General features: G+C 36.7%; 4 protein-coding genes across 6 annotated transcripts; 3 read left to right on the plus strand and 1 right to left on the minus strand.

Annotated features, from left to right (window-relative positions):
* The first annotated feature begins 880 nt into the window (after positions 1 to 880).
* Positions 881 to 10,456, plus strand: LOC124447873 (adenylosuccinate lyase-like). 3 transcript variants are annotated; one of them, XM_046998867.1, is made up of 11 exons: positions 881 to 1,191; positions 2,171 to 2,374; positions 2,757 to 2,801; positions 3,125 to 3,204; positions 3,279 to 3,450; positions 4,768 to 4,905; positions 6,481 to 6,550; positions 6,919 to 7,157; positions 7,713 to 7,802; positions 8,186 to 8,362; positions 9,692 to 10,456. In XM_046998867.1, the coding sequence occupies exons 1-11, from the start codon at positions 1,048 to 1,050 to the stop codon at positions 9,776 to 9,778; spliced, it is 1,446 nt and encodes a 481-aa protein (XP_046854823.1). In that variant the 5' UTR covers positions 881 to 1,047; the 3' UTR covers positions 9,779 to 10,456. The 3 variants fall into 3 exon arrangements, with proteins under 3 accessions (XP_046854823.1, XP_046854824.1, XP_046854826.1); XM_046998868.1 differs by lacking the exon at positions 9,692 to 10,456 and adding an exon at positions 9,076 to 9,557; XM_046998870.1 differs by lacking the exon at positions 4,768 to 4,905.
* LOC124447875 (AUGMIN subunit 2-like) lies at positions 9,798 to 15,289 on the minus strand. Its single transcript, XM_046998871.1, has 6 exons — positions 14,575 to 15,289; positions 14,380 to 14,496; positions 13,540 to 13,609; positions 13,345 to 13,477; positions 12,422 to 12,530; positions 9,798 to 10,691 (listed from the first exon to the last, which is right to left on the minus strand). Exons 1-6 carry the CDS (start codon positions 14,728 to 14,730, stop codon positions 10,569 to 10,571), a joined length of 708 nt encoding a protein of 235 aa, XP_046854827.1. The 5' UTR covers positions 14,731 to 15,289; the 3' UTR covers positions 9,798 to 10,568.
* Positions 15,290 to 15,345: 56 nt separating this feature from the next.
* On the plus strand, positions 15,346 to 17,645 carry LOC124447872 (epsin-2-like). Its single transcript, XM_046998866.1, has one exon. It carries the CDS (start codon positions 15,501 to 15,503, stop codon positions 17,148 to 17,150), a length of 1,650 nt encoding a protein of 549 aa, XP_046854822.1. The 5' UTR covers positions 15,346 to 15,500; the 3' UTR covers positions 17,151 to 17,645.
* A 100-nt stretch (positions 17,646 to 17,745) lies between these two features.
* LOC124447871 (DNA polymerase lambda-like) lies at positions 17,746 to 25,807 on the plus strand. Its single transcript, XM_046998865.1, has 10 exons — positions 17,746 to 17,889; positions 18,032 to 19,024; positions 19,426 to 19,503; positions 19,587 to 19,694; positions 20,538 to 20,711; positions 21,765 to 22,062; positions 22,566 to 22,654; positions 22,790 to 22,903; positions 24,555 to 24,602; positions 25,419 to 25,807. The coding sequence occupies exons 2-10, from the start codon at positions 18,383 to 18,385 to the stop codon at positions 25,524 to 25,526; spliced, it is 1,659 nt and encodes a 552-aa protein (XP_046854821.1). The 5' UTR covers positions 17,746 to 17,889; positions 18,032 to 18,382; the 3' UTR covers positions 25,527 to 25,807.
* The last annotated feature ends 1,607 nt before the right edge of the window (positions 25,808 to 27,414 follow it).

Raw genomic sequence — 27,414 nt, forward strand, 5'->3', positions numbered from 1 at the left:
AGGCAGACTTGACTGAGAACCAAGGGCTTCAGTGAAGTGAAGTTCAATTGTGAATGAAAAGTTTATGACCAAGCCAGTTGCAATACATAAATACAATAAATACAGGCACAGTGGTTGGTATCAGCAAGCCAAAATAGCATGGGGTACCATATTCCACACAGCAATTTGGGAAATCCTAAAATTACAAGATTTATGATTCGAGCATTTTTATGAAATATCTAATAATACAGCTCTGGCACTTAAAAATCGGTCAGTCAAACCAGGAGGCAATGTCCAGCAGCTTACAGGTATCCCTCATTAATAATTACAAGAGGTGCAGGAGAAAACTCAGAGAGGGTGAAATATTTTCCAATGCCTCAACCCCCTAAATAAAATCCTACATCTGCCTCTGGGGTGATCCAGACTCCAGAATGATACCAAAGATCCCAATTGCATTTTGCTTGGTTGGTATATATTAATATTTCTCAAACATTTAGCAACCCCCTCCTACCTACTGAAGGCTAGAAGGGCTACAGCTCCCAACAAATTGATTCCTGATTGGTTGTTGACATTGTGAGTGACAGAAAAATATGAGAGACGAGAGGTGTAGTGGGTGAAAGGGTAGAAAGACTTTCACTGCATGCAAAACATCATATAAATTATATCATACAAGCAACAAATTAAACTCAATACTCACATCAGAGACAAGCCTAGAAACTGTCACTCCTGTTAAACAAATGACTGAAATAATCAAACAAAATGAAATCATAAACAAACTTGGTGAGTCCATTGATGCGCATTTATACTTTATAGTTGTTGATGAGGATTGGAAAGAGGAAGTATTTTTGTTTTTTCTAGCAAACACGTGGTCTGCACATGCCACATTCACATGCCACAATGCCACATGGTCTTCTACATATCTAGGTCTAGGACCAAGACTCCCATCATTTGATATCCTACAATTCCATGATAAGACCTACTGGTTAATCCAGATTTCGAAAGTTTTGTTCTTGCGATATCAAGCCACTTAACCAAACCTATTAAATCTTCAATAAAATTCCTCTTACAATGGAAGATTCGTCAGAGCTTGATCGCTATAGAAGTCCTTTGACGAGCCGTTATTCCAGCAAGGAAATGTCATTTAATTTTTCAGACAATAAAAAGTTTACGACCTGGAGAAAATTGTGGTTGTATTTGGCCAAAGCTGAAAAGGTTTGTTTGTCTTTTGTTTGCTAGTGCAAGCTAAACAACATGGCTGCTCTTAGACTGGCAAGTGGAAATCCCATGCTGTTGTGCTGTTAAAGTGCTGTATAAAGATCCTGCAAAATGATGAGTGATTCTGTTTATGTATGTGCTTAATCAGTGTCTGCCCACATAATTCATCTGAATCTGACAGGGGGCACGGAGCAAGGGAGGGGGAAGTATCCCTCCTAGTTCATGGTTCCCCATGTCTTGGTGGTCCCTGGTATACGTATCACCCCCAATTATTGCCTCCATTTTGAATTTTTGTCTCCCTAGCCTCAACTTGACACTAAAATGTGCTGCTTTGGCAGTCGATATTCTCCAATTGGTTGTTGTTGTTATACACAAACTCTGGGGTTTTACAGAAAGTGAGCTTGTGTGTAATTGCGTCTGCACTTATATTTAGCAGGTGGGGAGGGGTGGCCCAAATTCCTCTTTCTCATAGGTACAACCCCCATAAATATACATGAAAACTCTCATTGCTCTGATGTTGCAGTTTGAGTCGTTATGTGCTTATGTCTAGTGTCTTCATCAGTAGTGATCTGATGTTGAAACTTGGCTATATTTCACAATTTAAATGAATTTTACCACATTGTTTTTGGCAAATTCTCACTCTCAAATTTGATATCTTATTGTACATTATAATATTATTGTTACATGTTTGTAAATGTAGATGGTCCAGATTGGTATAGTCCTGAGAAGGACTGTTTTTATGGTTGTTGACTGACGTTTCGACAACCTTAGCTGTTGTCATCTTTGACTCTGAAGATGACTACCGCTAGGGTTTTTGAAACATCAGTCAAAAGCAACAAAAACTGTCCTTCTCAGAACTATACCAACCTGGACAATCTACATTTTACAAACATGTAACAATACTCCCGGGTTCAAACCATTTACAATATTATTGTTATTTCAAAGCTATATTTTGTCAAGTCTCTTTAATCTTTAGGAACTTGGCTTAAACATTGAAGATGAACAGATTTCAGAAATGCAAGAAAACCTAACAAACATTGATTACAAAATGGCAGCAGAGGAAGAGAAGAAACGTCGTCATGATGTCATGGCCCATGTTCACACATTTGCAGCATGTTGTCCACAGGCTGCTCCCATAATACACCTGGGTGCTACATCTTGTTTTGTTGGAGATAATACAGTTAGTAAAATACCATCATATTTAAATGCACTTCAGTAAGGGCCTCTGCAGATGAGGTATTTTGTTGTTGACAACTAAATGTAGTCGACAAACAACACTTTTGTTGTGATTGCGGTTTTCCTTTTTCCCTTGCAAAAAAGAAACAATTTTACACATATGGTTGTGACAACTTATTCCACACTCTTATTCCACTATTTTTGATAGTCGACTGCCTTTAGTTATCGACTACAAAAAGTTGTCGACAACAAAATACCTTGTGTGTGGAGGCCCTAAGTGTCCTTTATACTTGACAAATTCCTGATACATTCTGTATTTGCTTTATCTTTTTATTTGATTAATTAAGATTTATCAACCTTATAATTTTTTCCAATGTATTTCAAAGGACCTTATTGTATTGAAAGATGGTTTGAGCATTCTTCTACCTAAAGTAAGTCATAAATTATATTTAGTTTTATGTATCCAGTTTCTGATTCAGCTTTATGAGGGAGATGCCCTTCATGTTAATTTTTGGGGATGCAGAAATAAATATGATGGACAGATTAGAAAAACACATTTGAAATAATACAGTTGGTTACATTTTATACATGTTTGTATAGAATCTGTAGCCTCGACTTGTCTTTGGCAAAAGCCTTAGACTGTATGTTTACTAGTTTAGTGTATGTTCCAGAATCCATATGGTAGACTTCCTTTGCGTACACGGCCTCATAAAGTGTATGTCTTTGTTTAGTTATCTCATGTATTTTTATTTAGCTTGGTCGATGCATTGAAAGACTGTCAAGATTTGCTAATGATTATAAATCACTTCCGACTCTTGGTTTCACTCATTTCCAGTAGGTGCTACGTTGTTACATTTGTTTCAATAAGACACCAATCTTCATTCTGATTTTTAATGTACGATTCACAGACCAGCACAACTTACCACAGTCGGGAAGAGGGCATGTTTATGGCTATCTGATCTTGTTCAGGATCTTGTCAACTTAACAAATGTCCAGCAATCTCTGAGATTTCGAGGTGTAAAAGGAACAACTGGAACACAAGCTAGTTTCCTTGCCTTGTTTGATGGGGATCATGCAAAGGTCAGTTGCATTCCTGAACTATTTAGGTAACAGTCAATCTACGGCTATGTAGCGATATGTATCTTAAATACAGTATTTTCAAGGATGAAAATTGTAAGCAAACACAAGCAAAGTTCCAATAGGCTTAAAACATTTTTCGGCCTTGTTTTTTCATGTTAATGACGACTAGAAACTTATGAGTAGATAAGTTTTTCATCTCTTAAATACTGCTTAGGTAAGTGGTTGATAATATGTTATAGAAAATAGTGGAAAGCATATTCTTTTTGTTGGTTCCTGTACTAATTTAGTGACGTAAATTTAGTGCATGACGTCACAAATCACAACGACAAGTTGCCCGCAAAAACATGCGACTCTGTCCCGAAATATGCTATCACCTCCACTGAAGTGTTCTGGACAAAAATTGTTTCATCCTGATTAAAACTTTGTCTTAAGTACAGTATTATCAGGATTGGTGAATCCAACGCTTATCTCTTGATTTCGATCAAAGTGATCTGTAATGTGTGTTGTACACATGTGGTGCTAAGGAGTAACCTGTTAAAATTATTTAAATAATATGACATTCGGTAGGGTTGGAGATACAGTTGGTTGTCTTGTTTAAAACTTAAATTTGAGTTTACATGATGTCCTTTTTTCGGATTATGCTTTATTTTATGTCTTATCAAATTGTCGTCCGGTCAAAGACTGTTGAGACAGTAGCATTGGGAGCTAAGATTTTTATTTTGCGAGATTATTGAGATTGTTTAGCGGAGAAGCTAGGCATAGCTAGCCATAGACAAACGTGGATCAGATAAATTTCAACTCCAGTTATGATTCAAACAAATATGTTGAATCCTTTTGCGATAGGCATTTCACAAATAAATATGATCTATCTCTACGTTTCAATAAAAAGCTTTTGTTAACTATTGGTCTTGTTCTTGAAATGCAATGTAAATAAATTGAAAGACCATTGAATTTTAGCGATCTCAAAAGTAAACATAGTAACTGCTAGTTATACAATGGTGCTTGCAGGTTATAAGATAACTGAGTTTTTTTCGAAAATAGTGGTTTTTCAAGGATTATATGCTGTGCAAGTTTTTTGCATTATAACACGCCCGAAAAACTACCTTTAAGCATAGCAAATCACCAGTTGGCAGCTATTCGATGTTGTTACTACATGTAAAATGGAACTTTTATTTGTAAAGCAGATTTTTTACTGTATATATGAAGCCTATACAGGAAATTATCTGCTTTGCGATTCATGTCCCTAAGGTAGAATTAAAAGAAACTTTTTATCTATCGAAAGATCATTGGCCATATATTTATAGTTCTACACTCCAGGTGGAGAGGCTAGATGAGCTGGTCACAAATATGGCAGGCTTCGATAAGGCGTACATTGTGACTGGGCAAACGTACAGTCGTAAACTTGATTTGGATATTTTGAATACTTTGGGAAGTTTGGGTGCTTCCATACATAAGGTTTGTGTGATCTGCAAGAAAGATGTTTAATTTCAATTGATTGCTTTCATTGTAGTTTAAGAGATGTTGGTGCAGAGGCCGCGGAACCGGGGGGGCATTGGGGGCAAGTGCCCCCCCACTTTTTACAAGAGGGAAAAATTTGCCCTTTTTCTGGAATGAAAGTGCCGTTTTTCATGGTGTAGAAATCCCCTTGTTTTAGGTAAAATTGGACTGAAGAAGTTTTTCTTAGATACAAGTAACCCCGAGAGTAGAACAAGTCTGTCAGCATCATGCGAAATCAGCTATAGCTTAGTTTTTGATCTTGATTACCCAGATGGATCAAAAATCGCGTTTGTCGATTGGGGTTGTCTTCGCAGACGTCCGCCCAGTAACTTAATTAACCAATGAGAAGTCGCAATTTATGATCCACATGAGACTATAAAGTCTGCGGCAACGCATTGCTCCCGTCGTATTGTCTTTTAGGCCATTGGTCTTACAAAACTGTTGACAATTCATAATTATAATAATTGAAAATTTTGCGGTTTAAATTTCACTTCTAATCAAAATCATCATGCCTAGAGCTGCTAGGCGAAAACGAGAAAAGGAAAAAGAGCTTGTAGAAACAGCTAAAAGGATGCGAAAACTGACGAGTTTTTTAGTAGTGCTCCAGCAGAGAACGTTGTTGACCAAAACATCGACTCTAGGTCTAATTTGACACTGCCGTCAGCTACAGAAACTCCATCAACGTATTTATCTCCTCATTCTCATTCCAAACCAAAATTCGGCGATTCTGACTTTACATCGTCTTTAGAGATACTTGTCGCGCCGCCGACCGAGCCAGTTCACACACCTTCTTAAAACCTAACGTATGCGTCTTTGCCAAGTTGCACGACTACCGCCCTATTGGTAGGACCTATGCAAATTGAGTCAACGGAATGTTTGCTAGGACTCGATTGTAAGCATTTGTGCTGTAGAGGCCGACAGCCTTACCATCCTACACTAGAAGAAATAAAGCACACGTCTTACCTTGATTTAGCTTGTTGCTCCAATGAGCGCAGCCTCTGGAGAACGATCTTTTTCATGCCAGCGGCTTGTCAAGACACATCTCAGGAGCACAATGACGGCAGCACGCTACAATAATCTTATTGTTATGCATGTAAACAAGGCCAGAACTGACGAACTGAACTTACGTTTAATAGCTAAGGACTTTGTTCTGAAAAAAGAACGTAGGGTTAGATTTTTTGGGAAATTTTAATGAGATCGCTTTACTTAATAAAATTGTTCATGTAGTCATCTTAGTTCAATTTGTTAGCACGAACGCCGAACAGTAGAGAATACGCATAGCATTCTAAGAATGTCTACCAATATTTTGCAGACTTTGAAACTTGATCATGATTCATGAAACAATTCATATCTGTAATATACTAAAACAGTAAGCTGCAAACTCACATGCCCTTTTCAGTCAGTGCCCCCCCACTTTTGAGATACTTCCGCGGCCCCTGTGTTGGTGCCATTTTATGGATCACTAAACGGATTTTTATGTCAGTATTATTCTTCATTTGAGAAAGGTATACGTCAATTTTTTCTATTTTTAAGATATGCACAGACATCCGTCTGCTGGCTAGCATGAAGGAACTGGAGGAACCATTTGAAAAAAGTCAAATAGGTAAATTAGTGATTTGTTTGTTTGTTTAATTATACATGTACGTGCAGATGAACACAAAGTTAGTGATCTAAGTAAAGCATGACCCTCCCCAAGTATTTTATTACCCTTGTTGAGAGTGTTCGGAAGTGAGACATTCCTTCATCCTGTTTTGCGTTTTCTTCTACCATATATGATCTAATAAACGCCTGGGGCGTTTAGTGAATTCCAGTGGCTCTGTTGGGAGGGAACCGCTTGATAAAGGTGTTTATATAATTTCTATCACTTATGTGTGATCAAATGGAAACAAAAAATAAAACTAAATAAGGTTTCTATGATGAGCCCAGTACAACTTACTAGAATTAGCTCATATTATTTCATTTTTATGAAAGGTTCTAGCGCGATGCCATATAAACGCAATCCAATGCGATGCGAGAGATGCTGTAGTCTATCTCGTCATTTAATGACTTTGGTTGGTAATGCTCAGCAAACGGCATCAGTACAATGGCTGGAGAGGACGCTTGATGATAGTGCAGTCAGAAGGATTACATTACCCGAAGCTTTTCTTACGGCTGATGTTGTTTTGAACACCTTGCAGAACGTCTTTGAAGGTCTTGTTGTATATCCAAAGGTTAGTGAAGTACATCGATGTGGAATGAATTTAATTGTACACGTATACATAAACTCTTAGTGTCTTCATCGCAAGTAACCTAATGTTGAAACTTGAGTTCTTATATACTCCAGTTTAGTGTCTTCATCAGGAATGATCCGATGTTGAAACTTGAGTTCTTATATACTCCAGTTTAGAATCTTCATCAGGAATGATCTGATGTTGAAACTTTAGTTCTTATATACTCCAGTTTAGTGTCTTCATCAGGAGTGATCTGATGTTGAAACTTGAGTTCTTATATACTCCAGTCTAGTGTCTTCATCAGGAGTGATCTGATGTTGAAACTTGAGTTCTTATATACTCCAGTCTAGTGTCTTCATCAGGAGTGATGTGATGTTAAAACTTTAGTCCTTATATACTCCAGTGTAGTGTCTTCATCAGGAGTGATCTAATGTTAGGTGCGATGTTGAAAGTTGCTTCCTTTTATACTCCGATCTACAGTGAAGTAGAAGACATCATTTGTAAAATCTTATATGGATACATATGTTTATAGTCTTTGTTTTTGCTCTGTTTAAGGTAATCGAACGTCACATTAAACAAGAACTTCCTTTTATGGCTTCGGAAACAATCATAATGGAGATTGTGAAAAGGGGAGGAGACAGACAGGTGATTTTGGCTATTTCTGTGTATTGCTGTTTTTTAGAAATTATAAATTTTACCTCGGCCATATATTGCTCTTAACTTCTGCTCTGGCTTGCCCGTACCATGCGTATATAAAAGAAACGTAGCCAAAACACAAGCATAGACATCGCACCTTGGATGAAATGAAAGTGGACTATAGCTTGGGATAAATTTTTTTAAAAATATTATTGTTTAAAATGAAGTCTATGGACCTTGTGATATATGAATGAAAATTAAATTGGAGTTGATGAAGAATTTTGATAAATACATCAAACATTTTATTGTTGATTCAAATTATTAGTGAAAAACTCTGCACTATCCTTTGATCCATAGTTGCTTTTGATTTAACTGTTTGCCGTTCATTACAGGAATGCCATGAAAAGATACGTGTTTTATCACAGGAAGCAGCTTCTGTCGTTAAAATGGAAGGAAATGACAATGATTTAGTGGAAAGAATCAAACGCGATGAATACTTCAAGGATGTCCATGAAAAACTTGATCAAATTTTAGATCCAAAAGCTTTCATTGGTCGTGCCCCTGAGCAGGTAGGCTGTTACGGTTTATCGATACATCAAAAAGAATCGTTTTTTGCGTCTGCGTTGCGTAGCAACCTAAAAGTGACGTCGTCGACTTTACCGGCTAAGCATCGGAAACATTTCGGCAACTTTCTCATCGACTTTCGATCAATGTAAAGTTAAACGTTCAGCATTCAAGTGCATTTGATCTACCATGCACATGGCACACTGATGATTTCGTTTGAGTTTAATAATAACATTCGTCGATGGGTAAGAAAAACACAGGCGTTATTTTTTATCAATATCCTATTGAACCTCATTCAAAATATTTCTGCGAAATTTAATAATAGTTTGAAAAATTCCACATCACGTAGACGCATGTACGCAAATGCGTACCTCTTATTTGTAAATGATTCTTTTTCGATATTGAAATTTTCGATGTATTGGAAATCGATATTTTTCGGTATTATCGATTTTATGTTTACGTTTGTATGTTTAAATGTCGGGCCAGCTTCTCCTAGCACGCAATGAAATATCAACCAATTACATAAGAAAAAATATCGCGAAAATTTTTTACGCGCTGGAAAAGAAATATTTAAATATTTTTTCCTCTTGTGAACCAGTCCTTAAAGTGCACGTGGCAGTTAAATTTTATTATTGAAATGTTATTGTCATTCAACCGAACTTTTTTGAAATGACAGTTCTTTTTCTAAAACAGATTATGCGCATCTCTTTTCATTTAGATATTGAAGTGTTTGTGATGGTCCGATTCATACAACTTATTACGTCTTCTGCACGAGTCCGTGGCACGGTTTCAAAAAGTGAGCATCCTTTAGTTTCATGGCAACCTTTGGTTGAAATGATTAGGCAGTGTTTTATGCCATGAACTTTTCACAATGATAGGAACTCTGCTCATTTGAAGTAACATACGGGCTAACATCGTACCCTCTATTTCAAATTCTCTTTAAGCAATGTGACGTCACAAGTTGCTTAAAGCGCGCATTACATGAACAACAGTATCCTTAGAATGAAAGGTGATATGAATAAACTGTTTTAAAAGATACACTGTCATTTTGAAAGTTATGTTCAAAGAAAAATGTAATCTAAACAGCTTAATTCTCGCGTCGTATACAATTTAAGTGATTGCTTATCACAAATACTTGTAGAAAACAAGCAAATTGAATTTTCTTTGCCAATGAAATATATTGTTTATTGTTTTTTAAAATTTTTGCTGAGTCACTTCGAGAATTATCGTTAATTACCATTTTCAACGGCTGACCTTATGGCCTTTCAATTTATTATATATAGTCTTTAAGTCAACAAGAAATCATCCATTTGTTTACCATCCATTTTTTACAGGTAACCAAATTTTTAAAAGAGGAGGTTTATCCGAAACTAAAACAATTTGAGGGGAAGCTCGATGTTAAATCATCCATCAATGTTTAGGAAGAAGAGTGACGCCATATTGTAGCATTTCTTTATTAAAACGTTTGCCTCTCCGTAATGGTTTAAAACTACGTGCTAAATAATTAGTGAATCTGTTAAATCAAAAATCGAATCAGAAATTCAATTCTGAAACGGGGGGTTAGATCATATATTCAGTTGATCCCGACCGATTTCTTTGGAAAGCAATTCACTTTTTACTTAGTATTTAAATTATTATTATTATCATACACCGGATTTTGCAATTAGGGGCTACAAAATCGGGACGGCTCTGCTACCAAAGCAACAAATGAATTTGAGTTAAGTCAAATCTCTTATAATCTCTATGCCCCCCCCCCCCTTCCCTGTTTCGACTTTATTGCAAAGCTATTATCATAGAATACCGTGAATTTCAGAACTACGGTCAACCCGGCCCACTCACCAATTCGACATTAACTTTACCTCGTACATAACCTTAAACCCTTAACCCTAAACTTAGTCCTAAACACCGCACTGAAGATTATTCAGTCGTACTGTGTCGGGAGCTTTGCAGCCAATGCATGCGTCTTGAAAAGGGCCGAGTTGATCGCACAATGAATTACATGTGTGTTTAGAATCGCGTCACAATTGAATTTCTGATTCGGTACTGAATAAAAATAATAAACGTTTATCAATAAATAAATATCTGTGATCAACGTGCAATCGTGCAGTCGAGGCTCTTAAATTCCGCATCAAAATATTGCCAAGATGTCGCCATCTTTTTTGCGTTATATTGTCTTAAATAGAAGGAAGAAGCATCTACGTAAATATATATTCAGTCGTGTAATTTTCGAGTTTCTCCAAGTCTTTTTGACATAAGGTTTCTTTGTTGAAACGATGCTTGAAAAAAGCTTTGCATTTGAGCCAATGTCGACGACATTCCACCGAGGATTTTCTCCTAAAAACAAATTGTTATGTATTCAATGGGAACGGTTTAAGTGAAGACAATATTTAACAAGAAATAAAATATAGTCTTCTATCTATGTAAAATATTTTACTCGGTATTTATACCAAAGGCAAATTGGCTTATAAGGTCACCGAGAAATTTCCAGGTTCGCTTCTCACTTATAAACTTTTCAGGCCTTGCGTTAAGGGGCGAGCGATCCATAGCGCGCCATTTTACGATTTCTTCCACAAAAGAGCGAAACTGTCGTGACTGTGAAATTTCTTGATTGCACGACAAAATAATGCGTTAATGAAAACTGTTAGTAAGAAATAGCTTTAGGTGCACTTATGCAAGGAACTCTCTTTTCAATAATACAAAAATCACTTGCGCCTTTACGTGAAAATACGATCTTTGGCCGACTTTGGCCAGCACTTGACCTTGACCTAAAAAGGGCGCGAATTTTTCCATAGTATTTTTTTCACAACAGAGAAACGATCGTCAGTATATCTGTCAACACAATATGGGCGCGTGCAACGTTTTTAAAAATTAAATTTTTTAACAAATGGCGAGGTTTATAGCGAATATAAGCTATATGAATAAATAGTTAAGCACATACTGTAGTCCAAGGTGAATTAACTATCAAGTAAAAACTACGTCATTTATACGTATACTTTGAGGATATTTAAAAAACTTTAAGCGTTGCACGCGCCACAAATTTTGCGCGCGTGATCAATCAGTCGCGCTCAATTCTCTTACAGCAAGACCTGCTTTTGCGCTACACTTTTCGAGCAAATTACAAAGAAAACAATGGTAAATTTAATGAAGTAAAACAGGGAAAACATACTATTGCTGAAATGACAAAATTCAAAAGAAATTTGCGCTGCTATCTTTGTTGTTGAGAAGTCTACGTTATTTAAAATTGTTTACAATTTTTTAGCTAATAGGCTTTCTTGCTACTTCTAGCATAGTGTTTTAAGCCAGGACATTTTGCATAGGCATACGGAGCTATCATTTCTTGGGTGGCAATAAATATTTTCCCCAACTCAAATTGAAGGTTTCGCCACAATTTTGCCCGACTAACGTTTAAAATTTCCCCAACTTCAATCTTCAAACTTTCTTGGGGGCAGATCCCCCCCCTGGAAATGTGCAAAATCTTATTTGTTGTTTTTTAATCATCAAATGAATTTTCTCATTCTAACTATGAAGTCCTCAATAAATTATGCTCGATATAGCACCATATATACTTTCAACCACCCCCCTCCCCCATCTAAATAACCTCTTGCTACAAACAACTCCCCTTTCCGAGTTTTGCCTGTAAGTTGTGAAGAGGCCAATGGGCCACCGATTTACTATCATGAACAGTTACATAATAAAATAGGCATGTTTAAAAATTTAATGCATCACTGCATCAAGGCGAAAGATGCTTGAAAAATTATTGCATCACTACAACAGGGGGGAGGTGACTTTTCCTGCATTCACCTCTGCCCTACAGATTTCTTATGCAAGCAATTTAATTTCAAAAGAAATTAGTAGAATTTTCAGGGGTTTTCTTGTGATGCAATACCTTTTTAGACATCTCTCCTACATGTGCACTTATACATAGCGTGCAATACATTCCAAATTTTATCAGGTTCTAGCAACGTTTAACAGAAACCTTAACCAAAGTTGTAACAGTTTTGTGAAACTACTGCTGTGCTGCTACTACTATACAAATACTACTACTGTACTACTACTGTTCATACCAATGTGCTGTCTTCCCAAGTGAAGGTGCAGTTCCACGTCAAATTGTCCACATAAGTTGTTACATTAGTAAGGATGTCTGAAAGTTGTGAAATCGCATCTACCAAATACCTGGAAAATTTTAGTTCGTTAGTGAAGGCGAATTTCTATGAGCAGCAAGAGCACAGATGGATTTTTTTTTACAGAGAGTGGAGCAAGAAATTTTAGTGGGGGGTGAGCTGGTAACAAAGTGACATAAGACAAAGTAAGGGTCAAGATTTTAGGGGTGGTCTGGTATTGTAAGGTAATGTAGAAAGTTGAAACATTGCCCAGAATAACTCAGTTCAACTGTACTAACTGTTGGTTTGCTTTTTAAAAAAATTTTTCAGGGGGGTTAGAATGATTCTTAGAGGGATGAACTATTTATTTAGGGGGATGAAATCTGATATTTGGGGGTGGCATCGACTTGCACCCCCCTAAATGCATCCAAGAGTAAGAGCAAAGCATCATTGACTTTATGAATTAGAAGTGGAGAGAATTATAGTGTTTCCTACATTTATAGTGTGAGATATTTCTTTGAGTGGCATATTTAGGTACAACTTATTTTCTATAATCCTTCAACTTTCAACACCTTTCTATGTGGTAACAATTTCCATGCTCTACAAATACAAGAAATTGATCCCAAACCGTAATCATTAATCTTATTTATACTGATAAGTTATGGTGGAGATGTTGGTTAGAGATTGAATCATGGATCAAATTTTGCAATGCAAATTTTACAAATATTATTGGTAGAACATGGAATACTACAGCTATATATCTTGTTGACTATCAGGAAAAGAACTTCTTTGCCAGTGTGCTGGACTCACAAAGGCCCCTTCCTTGTCACTTTGCCTAGACATTTTTACATCCTTAACTTTTGAGACAACAAAATCGTATTTCTTACTTTTGGTATTCAGCATCAATGTTAATATAGTCTCCGACAAATGGTTGTTGCAGCCTGTTGACAAGCTCTTCCTTCTTGTCAACATTGGCAGAAAAATGGCGTGCCAGATCCTCTAACTTTTTAATCTTTTCATCTGAAATGGATTGATCTGTCAGCTCAATCTTTAGGCTTCAAGCTTTAAATTTTTGCTCTTACCTAAGCTGTTTGGATCTGTCAAGTCTTTGGTTTCCTGTTCCAAATGATGCTCGCAAATTTTTTCTTTTACCTTGGAAAGCAGAAAGTGTGCTAATACGTATCTTGCAGTCAACAGGTGATCTAATATGTGAAGGATGTCATGTGTTTGATATGTTACTGAAAAATAAGTGAATGTTGGAGGAAAGAGGATGCATATTATCAACACAAATGTGTTTTTTTTAGCTCACAACACAGATATATATTTAAGTTTGAAATAATGGTGACTCTACAATACACTCCATACAATGTGTAACTGTATGTCCTGTGTCCCAAGTGCAGGAGTCATCATTTTACTATGGTGATAGCCGGTAGGGCACATTGTAATACACTTTGTTTATACATATATATACATAAAAGATAAAAGTTTCTCCAGATTTTTAAATGATTTTTATTGAGCTTTCGACTTGTTGCTTCGAGCCTTCACCAGAATGAGGATATTTATTTACTCGTGCAACGAGTCGAAAGCTCAATAAAAATCATTTAAAAATCCGGAGAAACTTTGATCTTTTATGTATTCAATGCCTGGATTACAAATTTTCAAACATATATATATATATATATATATATATATATATATATATATATATATATATACATGTTTGTAAATGTCGATCACCGAGGTTGGTGCGGCAATTCCATGTTTAAATGCACTTGATGTCAGTGGAATCGCCAGCTTGATAAATAAGGTGGAGAATAATCATCTGTGCATGTTTTAATCCCTACGAAACGATTGATTTCAAAGGAACTTAATACGCAAAAAGAAGGGATAAAGTTGAAAAAAAAGTCAATTGCGATTCATACTTTACTCAACGAAGTTTGGAGACTGCTCAGATTCTCCAGTTGTTCAATCAACTGTACTGACTTGGATGTTTCCCTCACTCTTTTCTTTATTTCATTGTAACGATCTTCTCCCAGCTCCTGTACGACATAAAGGTTCAAATAAATGATGCCATACTATAAAAAACATTCGATGTCAGCTTATTTTCTGTACTAAACCTGTGGCAACTGCCCCTTCTTTCGTGCCAAAGTAAGCACTTTTTCCAAAGATCCAACATCGATATAGGGAGAAAACGTGGACCATGGGTTCTTTGAGTCTTTTAAAGATTCCGAATAGTTTACAGGAGCGATAGTTCCGCTGATATTTCGGATCATTTTTGATTTTACTTATAACAAATTCAAATTACCCTCCTCGCGGAGCTCAGCTGTTACGTAATTGTCTTGTAATGTTGTTCATTGGTATGTTCGGAAACCTCACGGAGAAGTCCGGTCGGGAACGGATTCAACATCACCGATTCACATGGAACACCCACATGGCCACTTACTTGTGTGTAGTAATTGTGTTTCAGTATTTGTATATTTTTCAACAATGGAATCTTTTTTGATGTACTTCTGTTTATAAAAACTCAACCTGTTATAAATCAGCCCACGTTTTCACCTTCACTCTCACTATGAAAGACCTGTTTGTTCCAAGTTTAAAACATTTTAAACTAATGTTTCATCCCAGTTAACAATGATACTCATACTGCGCGGTCAGAAGATGTATCATGAATGGTTACTTGCGAATCAGTTCCTTTTCTTTTCCCGTTTTGTTGTTTGTGTTAATTTGGTTTCATTATTGTTCTTTAGGTGCGTGTCAATGAATGGTACAATATTACTTAGAACACGTACTTTCTTGCGTTTTATTTCCTGGTCTTTTGTATTAAACAACAGACTCAAGTGCACGAAACGTGAGTGCGCATGATCATTTCCCCACCCACTAGGGGTGCGTATTAAAATATTCTGGCGTCGCCATATTTCTTCCCAAATAACATCAAATAGCTGAATGAAAGTTCTTTGCCTTAATTTGTCAAAGTTGACTGGGGATTTACTATCAACAAGGCAGCGTACGGAGTAGCGAGACTTAACATATAGTATAATCAACAATGCCGATCACTCGTCAAGTAAAAAACGTTGTTAAGAATTACTCTAATGTTGAAGTTAAGGTTCGAGAAGCTACTTCAAATGATCCTTGGGGCCCGTCGAGTTCATTGATGGCTGATGTAGCTGACCAAACCTATAATGTTGTTGCTTTTTCCGAAATTATGATAATGATATGGAAGCGGCTAAACGACCACGGCAAGAACTGGCGTCATGTCTACAAAAGTTTAGTTTTGTTGGATTATATTTTGAAAACTGGCTCGGAACGAGTTGCTCAACATTGTCGCGAGAATATATTTGCGATTCAGACCCTGAAAGACTTCCAATTCATTGACCGTGATGGGAAAGACCAAGGAATGAATGTTCGCGAAAAGTCGAAGCAACTTGTGGCTCTGCTAAAAGATGACGAACGCTTGAAGCACGAAAGAACTCGGGCATTGAAGGCGAAGGAAAGACTTGCACAGACAAGTGGTGGAGCTGTCGGCTCAAGCAAATTGAAATCGGGCTCATCAGGGAGTACAAGTGATGTACGTGTTGAAAAAGAGAGCGAATCACCTCCTGTAAGTCGCTCCTGGGAACCCGAGAGGCGAGCAAATAATTCAGAGATTGAGAAAAGTCGTCCGTCTAACGAAAGTGAAGAACAACTGCAGTTGCAATTGGCTTTAGCATTGAGCCAACAGGAAGCCAATGAAACGAAGGAGAAGGTCGCAAAAGATGAACAGCGCTTTCAAATAGCTTTGAATGAAAGTCGACAAAGTGTAAAAAGACCTGGCGAAGTTACATTATCAAGTATTGCAACTTCTAATCCCCCCACTACACAAGCATCTGATCCTTGGGATACGCAACCTGCTCAACCTGCGCAGTCCAATGTTGATCCATGGGGAGCACCACAAGCCAATACTTGGGGAGCACCTGCCCCTCAAACTGATGCGTGGGGGGCATCTGCTCCTCAAACTGATACTTGGGGCACACCCACCCCTCAAGCTCAACCATGGGGTAGTGTATCCACAGTTCCACCATCTGTTCCCATCCAACCAGTTTCACAACCTGTTCCCACTGCACAAGGCACTGGGGCCACTCTAGATCCATGGGGTTCGAACAATCCAGCCAAAACAGAACCATCATTAGATCCTTGGGCTCAACCTGACCCATTCAATAATGCCCCCCCTGCTGGTGGATCTTGGAATGCAGATCCATTTTCTAGTACAAATGACACTTTAAGTTCAACATCAGATATGTTTAGTACATCTACTATGTCTGACCCTTGGACTGGGTCCAACCCACCTTCTACAAATGTAAGTCAAAATAATATTGAACCCATTGATATTAGCTCTTTGGGTCAATCGCTTCCTCAAGAAAATAAGAAAAAGGATTTACTCTCAGATCACTCCACCCTTGTTAACTTAGACTCGTTAGTTAGCATAAAGCAGGAATCCAATCCATTTTTCACTCCTGTACCACAACAACCAAAAACTGGCAATCCTTTTGCTCAGGAAAAGCAAGCAGCTCCATCATTGAATCAACTTCGTACTGGTCAACCACAACTCATTCCTCAGACTAATCCAACACCTTTTGGAGATGCACTTTTACCTGCTCCATTGATTCCTACAGCTTCGGGACAACCTACATCGGCTACTGGCAATCCATTTTTATGAGGAGTTTTGTGTTCAATGAAAAACTCATTTGCTGAAGAGGTTTGAAAGTAACAATTGCACAGTTATGTGATATCCATATTATTTTGAGGCAAATGCTTTTTTTGAAACAATGAAACAGACTTGACTTTTATTGCAATGAATATATAAGCAATTATGTAAACATTTCTAAGGGCTTACTTCATCCTACATTTGTGTTAATGTTGCTCAGCTGAAGTCATATTCTGCAACCTACATTGTCTATCAAAAAGACAACCATGGCTTTTAATTTGAGCAGTCTTTATATTTAAATAAATTGTGAAGCTACGTACATAGAACTACCTTGACAAAGGTACATTAATAGTAATGCGCATCAATAAAACTAAGGAAAGTTTTCATCATGGTTTTCAATTTGAGCAATTTTATACATAAGAAAAGTGTGTAGCCAGACAGTACATTGAAATGACATGTACTACAGCTATATGATTAAGAAATTTTTCATTAAACTCTGAAAACCAACTCTTTATGAAGTAAATGTTGTGAGATTGCTTTGATATTTTTATTTTCTCTGATTTTTTTCATTTAGTCATCCATTTCCAGTTCAAATTTTTGTTTATTTCATTGTGTGACATGGTATTTGATTATAATAACTCATTTTTGATAAGTAACTAAAGAATATTATTTTTCCAAGGTTTAATACTGTTCCTGAATGCACTCAAACATCATTGGTCACAACCATACATAAGACCATATTTTGTAGAAGGTAGTGACTAAACCAAACTCTCAAATACATATATGTAATACCCAAATTAAGCAAAAAATCACGCAGATAAAAATGCCCATATACCCCTTTTCAACAAAATGTACTCAAATGGAATTTTGCACCTGGTGGTCTCTTTTTTCAGCTGGCTGGTTTACTGTACTGGACACAGTCTTCTTTACTGGTTCCACCACTGACTGCTCGACGCGTACATCAAGACTGCAGAGCCTGTTCTTTAGTGGAGGGAGGGAGAAACAAGCCTTGATATCCATCGTTCACATGCCAATCATAGATAAAAATAATGATGTTGATTAAATGCGAGATTTTAATTGTGTTTTACATTGTTTATTTCCGGAATCCGGTCATTAGGATTTTAGATTACTGATGTCACGGAGTATTTTAGTTCAATGGATTAGATTCTATGTTTAGATTTTGCATCCTTGTTGGTGAGATTTTCATCATGTTTATACATGTAGGACGAAGACGATGATGTATTATGGCAAAAAATGTAAGGGAAAAAAACACAACTGCGTTTTTATCCACTCGAGAAAAGCAAGAAACCTCGCAGTACTTAAAAGGAATCAAAGCTTTAATATATGAAAGCGGTTTGGGAAAAACTCGCGCAAGTATTTTGGCCAAACAACTACAAAGACACGGAGGAACACAGACAAAGGCTATTAGTTACGATACAACTCATGTTTTAGTTGGAAATACTGTTACTTTTGAAAAATTGTGGAAAGCGTTAAACTTTGGTGAAGTTGTGCAGAAGAATATACAGATATTGCGTGCAGATTGGTTAAGCTCGTGTTTGAAAGAAGGCCGACTCCTTGAGACTGACGGATTTTCTCTTCAAGGTCAAAATGATGTATGTGAGAAGCCTATCAAAGAGTGTGAATTGGACTTTCCTGATGAGCAAGCTTGTAGCAGTAGAACTCCTGCGAGTTTCAATTTATTGACAAATGAGGAGGTAACAGGTGCTTTCAGTTTGAACAGCAAAAGGCCAAGAAAAAATGTGAGATCGAAAGAAGAGGTTGTGGATGACAGTGATTATGAAGAGAGTGACGAAGGAGAGATTTGGAACAAGGAGGATATTGGGGAATGTTTGGAGATTTCACCTAATATTTCACCCCACAAGAAGGTACAGTAGCATCCACAAAAATCCTCTATGCATGTTTCTTAGAGATAACTAGACATTTACCTGACAATAAAGACACTACATCGCATTGTCACCCTCCCCCTCCCCCCCCCCTTAGCCTTTGCTAGACTCAAATAAAAACACTTAATAAAAATAATCCACTGGATTCAAATTCAAACTAGACTGGCTGAATGACATCCTATAAAAACTAAAGCACGCCCAATATAAAACTATCCTAAATCCATCCTTGAAATATTATGGGATAACATTAGTCAGGTCTGCAAAACTGAAACATCCCTAGAAATAAGCTGTTTATGTGAAACCTGTAACAAATCAAAATTATGATTCGGTTTCAGGTTGTGCTGTCTGACCTCAAACTCAAAGTGCATTCATTTTTGTTTCAGGGAGACCAATGGATTTGCACAAGACCATCTACATCATCTCCTAAAAACATGAATGAAACTATTACTGAGAAATTAGAGGTATTGAAGTCGGCAAGTCTGAGGAAAATTGCTAAATAAATTTTGGAACCATATTACTTTTGTGCAAAAAAATTTTTTCTTAGGTTTTAGAAAAGTTATACAAAAATACTGATGACAAGTGGAGAGCTCTTGGTTATAGAAAAGCAATTGTGTCTGTGAAGAAGTTTCCAAAGAGAATTGAAACTCTTGAGGTATTAGGGAGGTTAGGGTAATAGTAGGGGGTTAGAGTTAAGGGGGAGAAGCAATACTACTCTTTTAGAAATTTAATAAGTTTTTATCTAGTGCATTAATGGTGTGTACAAATACACAGAAACCCAATTGATAGTTTTGATGAAAAATTGAAATTTTTATTTTGTGGCACATAAATCAGTTCTAGTGTTACTAGGGACATTTGCCGCTAAATGGTGTAAGTGTGAACCAGGCTGTCCGTGGTTCTATAAGGTTGGAACCCCCTCCTTATGTACACAAAATTGGACAACTTAAGAATTTTCTTAAAAATCGTTAATAGAACACAATATCAACTGGTTTTTATGTTATACACAGAAAAATACCAATTAGAACTTTCAATTTACTATCAGAAACATATATTGACGAATAATCTTCTATGAGAAATATCCAATGCTTCCATGTGCTCAAATGCAAACCTATCTTTTTGTCTTTAATATCATAAATAACACTGTTCAGGTTGTCCCTTTTCAAGCTGAATGCTTGTTTGCCCGTATCACCACCCGCACAGAGCTTATAGCAGTTATACCATGGCCCCTGGATTATGCAAAATTGAGGGAGCTCATAATCATACATATAAACATGTTATAATTTATGCAAAGCAATATATTTCAATGTAACTTGCCATGCATAACAATATGAATATGGGTTCCCTATATATCAATCTTGCTTTGTCCACGAGAGGCAACTTATCTCAATTTCGTCTTGATGGCATCAAGTGATATATACGCTGTCATTATCAGGTGATGAATTAAAATTGCACCACCACCATTAATGATTCACCTATCTAGTGAAAATTTTATCTTCAGGAATGTCGGAGCCTGCCCTTTGTTGGCGAACGACTTGCCAAAAAAATTTGGGAAATCGTTGAGACGGGTCATCTACAGCGTTTGGATTATTTAGGTACGAAAAATGATGCCTTGGAGTTGTTTTGTAATGTTTGGGGAGCTGGGCCAAAGACTGCGGAAACATGGATTAACAAGGTTTGCTATCTTTGCTATTTTCTGTAGTTGTTTGAGTCTTTCATAGATGATGTAATACGTACTTTTTCCCCCTCTATTATGACATCATGATTGCATTGTAAATGATGTTATACGGACCTCTACCCCACTCAAATATGACATCATGATTACGTCGTAGATGATGTAAATCGTTCCGCTATTTTGGTCGTGCAATGTAAATTTGAAATCTTTAAAATTATTTTTTTCTTTAGAAATCTATTTTCTTGACAGTCAATGAAAACACAAAAATTTACATTTCATGACCAAACGTTCTGGCTACGTCACCATGAACAATAATAGATAATGGCAAGTCATGACAGTCAATGAACACCTAAAATTTACATTTCATGACCAAACGGGCTGGTTACGTCACTGGAAACAACATTAGATAATGGCAAGTCATGACAGTCAATGAACACCCAAAAATTTACATTTCAAGACCAAACGTTCTGGCTACGTCACTGGGAACAATAATAGATAATGTTAAGTCTTGACAGTCAATAAACACCTAAAATTTACATTTCATGACCAAACAGGCTGGCTACGTCACTGGGAACAACATTAGATAATGGCAAGTCATGACAGTCAATGAACACCCAAAAATTTACATTTCAAGACCAAACGTTCTGGCTACGTCACTGGGAACAATAATAGATAATGTTAAGTCTTGACAGTCAATAAACACCTAAAATTTACATTTCATGACCAAACAGGCTGGCTACGTCACTGGGAACAACAATAGATAATGGCAAGTCATGACAGTCAATGAACACACAAAAATTTACATTTCATGACCAAACGGGCTGGCTACGTCACTGGGAACAACAATACATAATGTCAAGTCTTGACAGTCAATGAACACCTAAAATTTACATTTCATGACCAAACAGGCTGCCTCACTGGGAACAAAAATAGATAATGTTAAGTCATGACAGTCAATAAACACCTAAAATTTACATTTCATGACCAAACAGGCTGCCTCACTGGGAACAAAAATAGATAATGTTAAGTGCATTTAATACGTGATTGTTACAGGGATTTAGAACACTTGATGATTTAAAGGAGCATGGTAATCTTAATCGTCAACAACAGATTGGTTTACAACACTACGATGACTTTTTGGAAAGGATGCCTAGAAGTGAAGCGGAGGAAATCGGGAATGTCGTCATAGCAACAGCGCGGTCTATAAATCCACAACTTACGTGTGAAATTTGCGGTTCGTTTCGCCGCGGTAGGGCTACCTGTGGTGATGTGGATGTCCTCATATCTCATCCTGATGGTCGCTCGCATGTTGGAATCATGGGAAGGCTGCTGGAAAAACTCAAGGAACAAGGTAAGAGAAACTATGTACAACGTATGGGTTTGGATTAGATTGGAATCGTTCGGATCAAGGTCAGGATTTGAGATTTAGAATTAAAAAGGTTTCTCTGCATTTCTTTTCACTTAACTGCATGTTTTTTCAACTTACCTGTCATATCCTAAATGTTAAGTCATAAATATGGATAGGGCGACCAAGTGTGTTCGAGGCTGTCGGCAATTTTGTACATGATAGTTAATATACTTTTACTGAAAGTCTGGTCTAGAAAATAATGGCTTCACTATCCATTGGATGACAATATTTTTGATTAATTCAAAATTCTTCCCAATGATAAAAAGTCTACAATACACGAAGCATTTATATAACACGCTCAAACTTGACTAAACTATGTACGAACTACCGTAAAATTGTACTCTTGCACTCCAAATTGTTTTATTTGCTTAAGAAAATGCGAAGTTTGTCTTTAGAGTGATGTGGAGTTTTCACGAGATTTTGTGTTTCCATTTGTTTTTAAATAGGTTTCCTTACTGATGACTTGACGCTGATGGATGATAAGGAACAACGAAAATATCTTGGTGTTTGTTTGTTACCAGGCGATGGGCAAAAGGCAAGTGAAATCTTGTGATCACGTGATTTATATTTCCAAGATGTGCACACAATTGGAGTATTGTTATCACATGGTTTGTAGATTGAAATGCAGGAATTCGCTAAAGGAACATTTTTTGTCTGTTTCATTTCATAGCATCGTCGGTTGGACATTATCGTCGTTCCATTTTGCGAATGGATTTGTGCTCTTCTCTATTTCACAGGATCTGATTACTTGAATCGATCAATGCGTTTGTTAGCGAGAAAAAAGGTTCGTAATTATATAACTATGTCGATTCATTGTGGTCAGCGGCCATAAATATAATAAAACCTATATTGCTAACGCACGTCGCGCGGCCGAAGCAAATTGAACATTCCAAGATGGCGGCTCAAGCGAGCAAATTATTACGAAAATGATGTTTTTTGCAGTTTTCTTCGTCCTACCCCTTCTATCCTAGTTCTAGCCCATTATTTTGGAAATAGGATGACATTGCAGAGTTTCTAGATGTAAACTTGGATGCATCAAATGAATATCACGACAAAAATCGCTTCGTCAAATTTTTGCCAAGTGGTCACTTGAATCAAATCGAGAATTACAACGTAAGAAATACCGAGTTTGGTTTAATGTGAGCTTCTGAAAGTGAATAATGATGAAGGAAAAAACCATAAGAGCAAATATACAAAGTTTCATAGATCCTGTGACTACTTTAAGTATGTCTTATTGTATTGTATTGAACGACTGAAGCAAAATTGACAGTTTTATGTTTCTTATAAAATATGAATATTTTACTCAAATTGAAGTATTTTACAGTTATGTAGTTTACTCTTTAATATCATGGCAACATTAGGGTCCTGTGAGAAAAACTATTACACCCCCACACCCCCACAGGCCACCGTAATGAGTGTGGTTTGTCATTATGAATAATGAAACGTTATGAAATCCATTTGTCTCAGTATGTCATGGCTGCAACATTTCTTGCAACAGCATTTACTTATGCTTCTAAACCATATTTTGATTATTATATGAATTGAACAATTTGTATCATAAGTTTGCTACGTCTGACTACGTATAAGTTGTACATACGTCAGCAATCTATGTTTATTATATCTATGTCAGCGGCTATAATACTTTGTCCATACCAGTGAACTGTAATATCAACTGGAACGCTAACAACGCAGCCATGTTTGAAGCCGAAAATGAAGCTCATAATAATATTTTAGAAAATCAACAACAATATACATAAAATGCAGTAGCACAAATTGTTATGAAAAGTTTATCCACACAAGATTTGGTAACAAACCTAAACCTAAAAACACAATTATAAATACATCATAAGCACTTGTTTTAAAATGGCGTATAGAACTATTAGTGTTAGCGTTCCAGTTTATACTCCAGTTCACTGGAACTGAAACTATACCAGTGATCCATACACTAACAGCTATATAAGCTATGCCGGTTTATCATAGTCAGCGGTTATAATATTTTGTCCATACCTCATGGTCAGCGGCTATTAGCTATGTCGATATATTGTCGGAAAAACTATGTCCGTTATTTAATTACTTGTGTAATTATGTGTAATAATATTTTTGTCGATAAATGTCATAAATTACTTCGGTTGACTTCATCTTGAAAATTGTCTTGAGTAAACATCGATTTCCTCTTATGGAAGAATCTAGTGTAAAGTACGTAAAGCGCAAGTAGATTACTTCATGGTTGATGAATCCTCCACCATTGGCGATAAAGTCAATATGCACTTTTTCACTTGTCAAAAATATCGTATGTGCAATCAGAATGCAGATACGAAGTTGTGATTTTTATTTCACCGTTTTTTACGCATAAATTTCAACACTCTTATAAGATAAATCTACGTACACATGAATCTCTTTATTGGTAGCTTATAAACATTTATTTTGACTTCTAGGGAATGTCGTTATCGGAGCATTCGCTCAACGCAGGTGTTGTGAGACAGGTAAGGACTGGTTTTCTGTATGTGGCTCGTAAATTTAGTGTCATTCATTTACTACTGGATTCATGGAAACTCTGCCTACGTACTTCCGGGCAGAGTAATTCGTTCTTAGACCCTCTCATCTTGTGCTCGCTCTTTCCAACTAGGAAAGGTGCTTTTGTCTGTTTGTTTTTTAATTTTGTGTACCCACGGTAACTTCATCGACTTAGCTATATAGTTGTTTTCCCTGAGGGCATTGCTTTCTCCATCTATCCTCATCTTGAAAACTTCCTTCGGGAGGTAACCGGAGCACCCTGGGAAACTCAACCCACATTAAGCTACACCCGACTGCAGTCCAATTTTACAGGGATCGAACCCGCAACTCTGTGGTGAAGGCATTGAGTTTAACCTTTTGCGCCCCTGAAGCTTCCCCGTTTACGAAATCGACAATGTCTCCGTACTAAAATGGCCTTCTGTTAGTACTATTATTTTGCAATCTGCTTTCATCGCTTTATACGAAACAAGAATCACATTATAGCTAACTTTCGCCGTTATTCGCTGCTGTTTCTGAAAGCAAGCTAAAAACTAAAACTAAATTGACAAAGACTTAAGCTCTAGATGATGGGAAAAATTCAACAGTTGCTCCATGTTCAAAACTCGTTAATGATGATTCTCCAGCGGAAGTTGAACTTATACCTTTTTAACGCCCAAGTGATGCCTAAGTAATTCCCGTATAATACCGATACAATACTTTTTCTACCACGTAGGGCTCCAAAACATGAGTTTTGGGACGTTCATCGCTTAAGTTTCTTTAAGAAATATTTTGCTTTATTTATGAAGGGTCAAGAAAGATTAAGTGAAGGAAAGCCATTACCGTTGACAGAAGAGAAAGACGTTTTTAAATATCTTGGTCTGGACTATCTTAAACCTCACGAAAGAGATTGGTAAAGATAATGGATGACACACCTCCTGGTATCCAGGCCCTTGCCACTGAAATGAACGCGGACATGCGATTTTTGGAGAATATATTTGTTTCAAGTATAGAATAGTACTTAGCTATGAAGTAATATTGTCAATGCCACTTAACGATTTTATCCGAATTTTGAAGATTTTTTTATTTGAAGAAGTCGATTTTATTCTATGTATATTTATTACTTTTATTACGTATTGTTTTTATTTGAGTTTGTCATCTCATTAACGTTAATGTAATTAAGAAGAATTTTGCCAAAGTTTTTGTACCAGGGTGTATTGAAATCAAACATTGCGTTTTCGAAAGTTACTTACTACCCAAGAATATGGCGACGCGCTTTTCCGGCGATTATCGGCGTGACAAAAAACGTCAAAGGAGTGACCCTTCTGGTTATTTACATATTCTGTGACATGTGGAAGCTAACACAACATAATTCATCATATATACATATATACATATGTAAAAACATATATATTTTCTATTGCGATCTAGCGGAAGTATCTTGCTGGAAGGCGTGTCTTCTTTAGAATTTGCTTCGGAAAAGTAGGGGACACGAACATCAAAGGTTCCGACACGAGTGGACCTTCTGCCAAGATATCTATTCTGTTCTGCATTGCAACATCAAGTCTTTTGTCCGTATTCTAAAAGCTCACTCACGCTCATTGAGTGCGACATAAATATTACACTTTGTCTAAGCATTGAAAAAATCGTTTCTCCATCTATGACAAGATTTCCTTGTAAATAATTCAAATCAAGCAATCAGTTGAGTGAAATTGTGTTCTTCAATTAATTCTGAAGTGATTTTGAAGCTCCGCTCATTGAGTGTGAGTGTGAGTGTGAGTGAGCTTTTAGAATAGGGGCGTTTGTGTCGTGTTTCAGTTCGTTGCGTCCACTGTTAAGCATAAAACTGGATAACACAATTTAGTTCTTGACTTGAAGCCTGGTGGGAGCCGAGAGAATAAATGTACATACTTTTGATATAATGAAATAATGTTTACGTGCACAAGACTTGTTAACTGTTGAAATAGAAATAATTTATGTTTCCAATTTGATTTGCAATTTTGATTGGAAAAAAATTCAGGAAGTATCTACCTGGCTAATATGAGTGTGCTTTCAAAATGCGTTAAAAAGTCAATAGAAATGAACAACACCTCGATCTCGCTCTTTAGATTTGTTATAACTGAAACGTATTGTCTTTTATTGTACTTTGAAGCAATCATAAACTTTCATCATTTAGGATAGCGAAAGCTTACTTGCTCACTTGCTGATCGATATTTTTTGAATGCCGATATCTAGCAGATGTAAGCATGAGTAAGTTCTTGGTAATAATGTTAAAGCAAATTATACAGACTCAGCGTATATATTGATACAGACTAGTAAATTATTCCATTTCATTGGGAGATGATCATGAAGAGAAGTTGAGTCAAGCCTGAAATAAGGTGTAGATAGTATAGTGATGATTGATGAACCGTTCTTAATATCTTGAAATGAAATCTTTGATACTTGGCAGTAATACCTAAATTACAATTTTAAAGATGTCACAGTAAGTTGTTTAATGAGAGAAATAAAATCGATTTGATAAAAGCAGGTATTTCTAGAGTAATTGTCGTATGGTTTTTTAGTTATTGAGTCATCACTTTAAGTAATATCTTCCTTTTGCATGATTACCGATATAAGGTTGTGCATGAAACGTTTATTAAAAATGATTGCTTAACAAAAACAATGAGCTTAGAAGTATTACGTTTTCTGGGGCGTATGGGCTGGGGGGCACACCCCCCCCCCCAATGCTTAGCCATTTGGGCATTTGGGCTTAACATCATGTGTCGTTTGGGCAATTAATAAAACACTAAATGACCTAAAATGAAT

The sequence above is a fragment of the Xenia sp. Carnegie-2017 genome, unplaced genomic scaffold, assembly GCF_021976095.1.
Source record: "Xenia sp. Carnegie-2017 unplaced genomic scaffold, XeniaSp_v1 HiC_scaffold_23, whole genome shotgun sequence".
Taxonomy (NCBI): Eukaryota; Metazoa; Cnidaria; class Anthozoa; order Malacalcyonacea; family Xeniidae; genus Xenia; species Xenia sp. Carnegie-2017.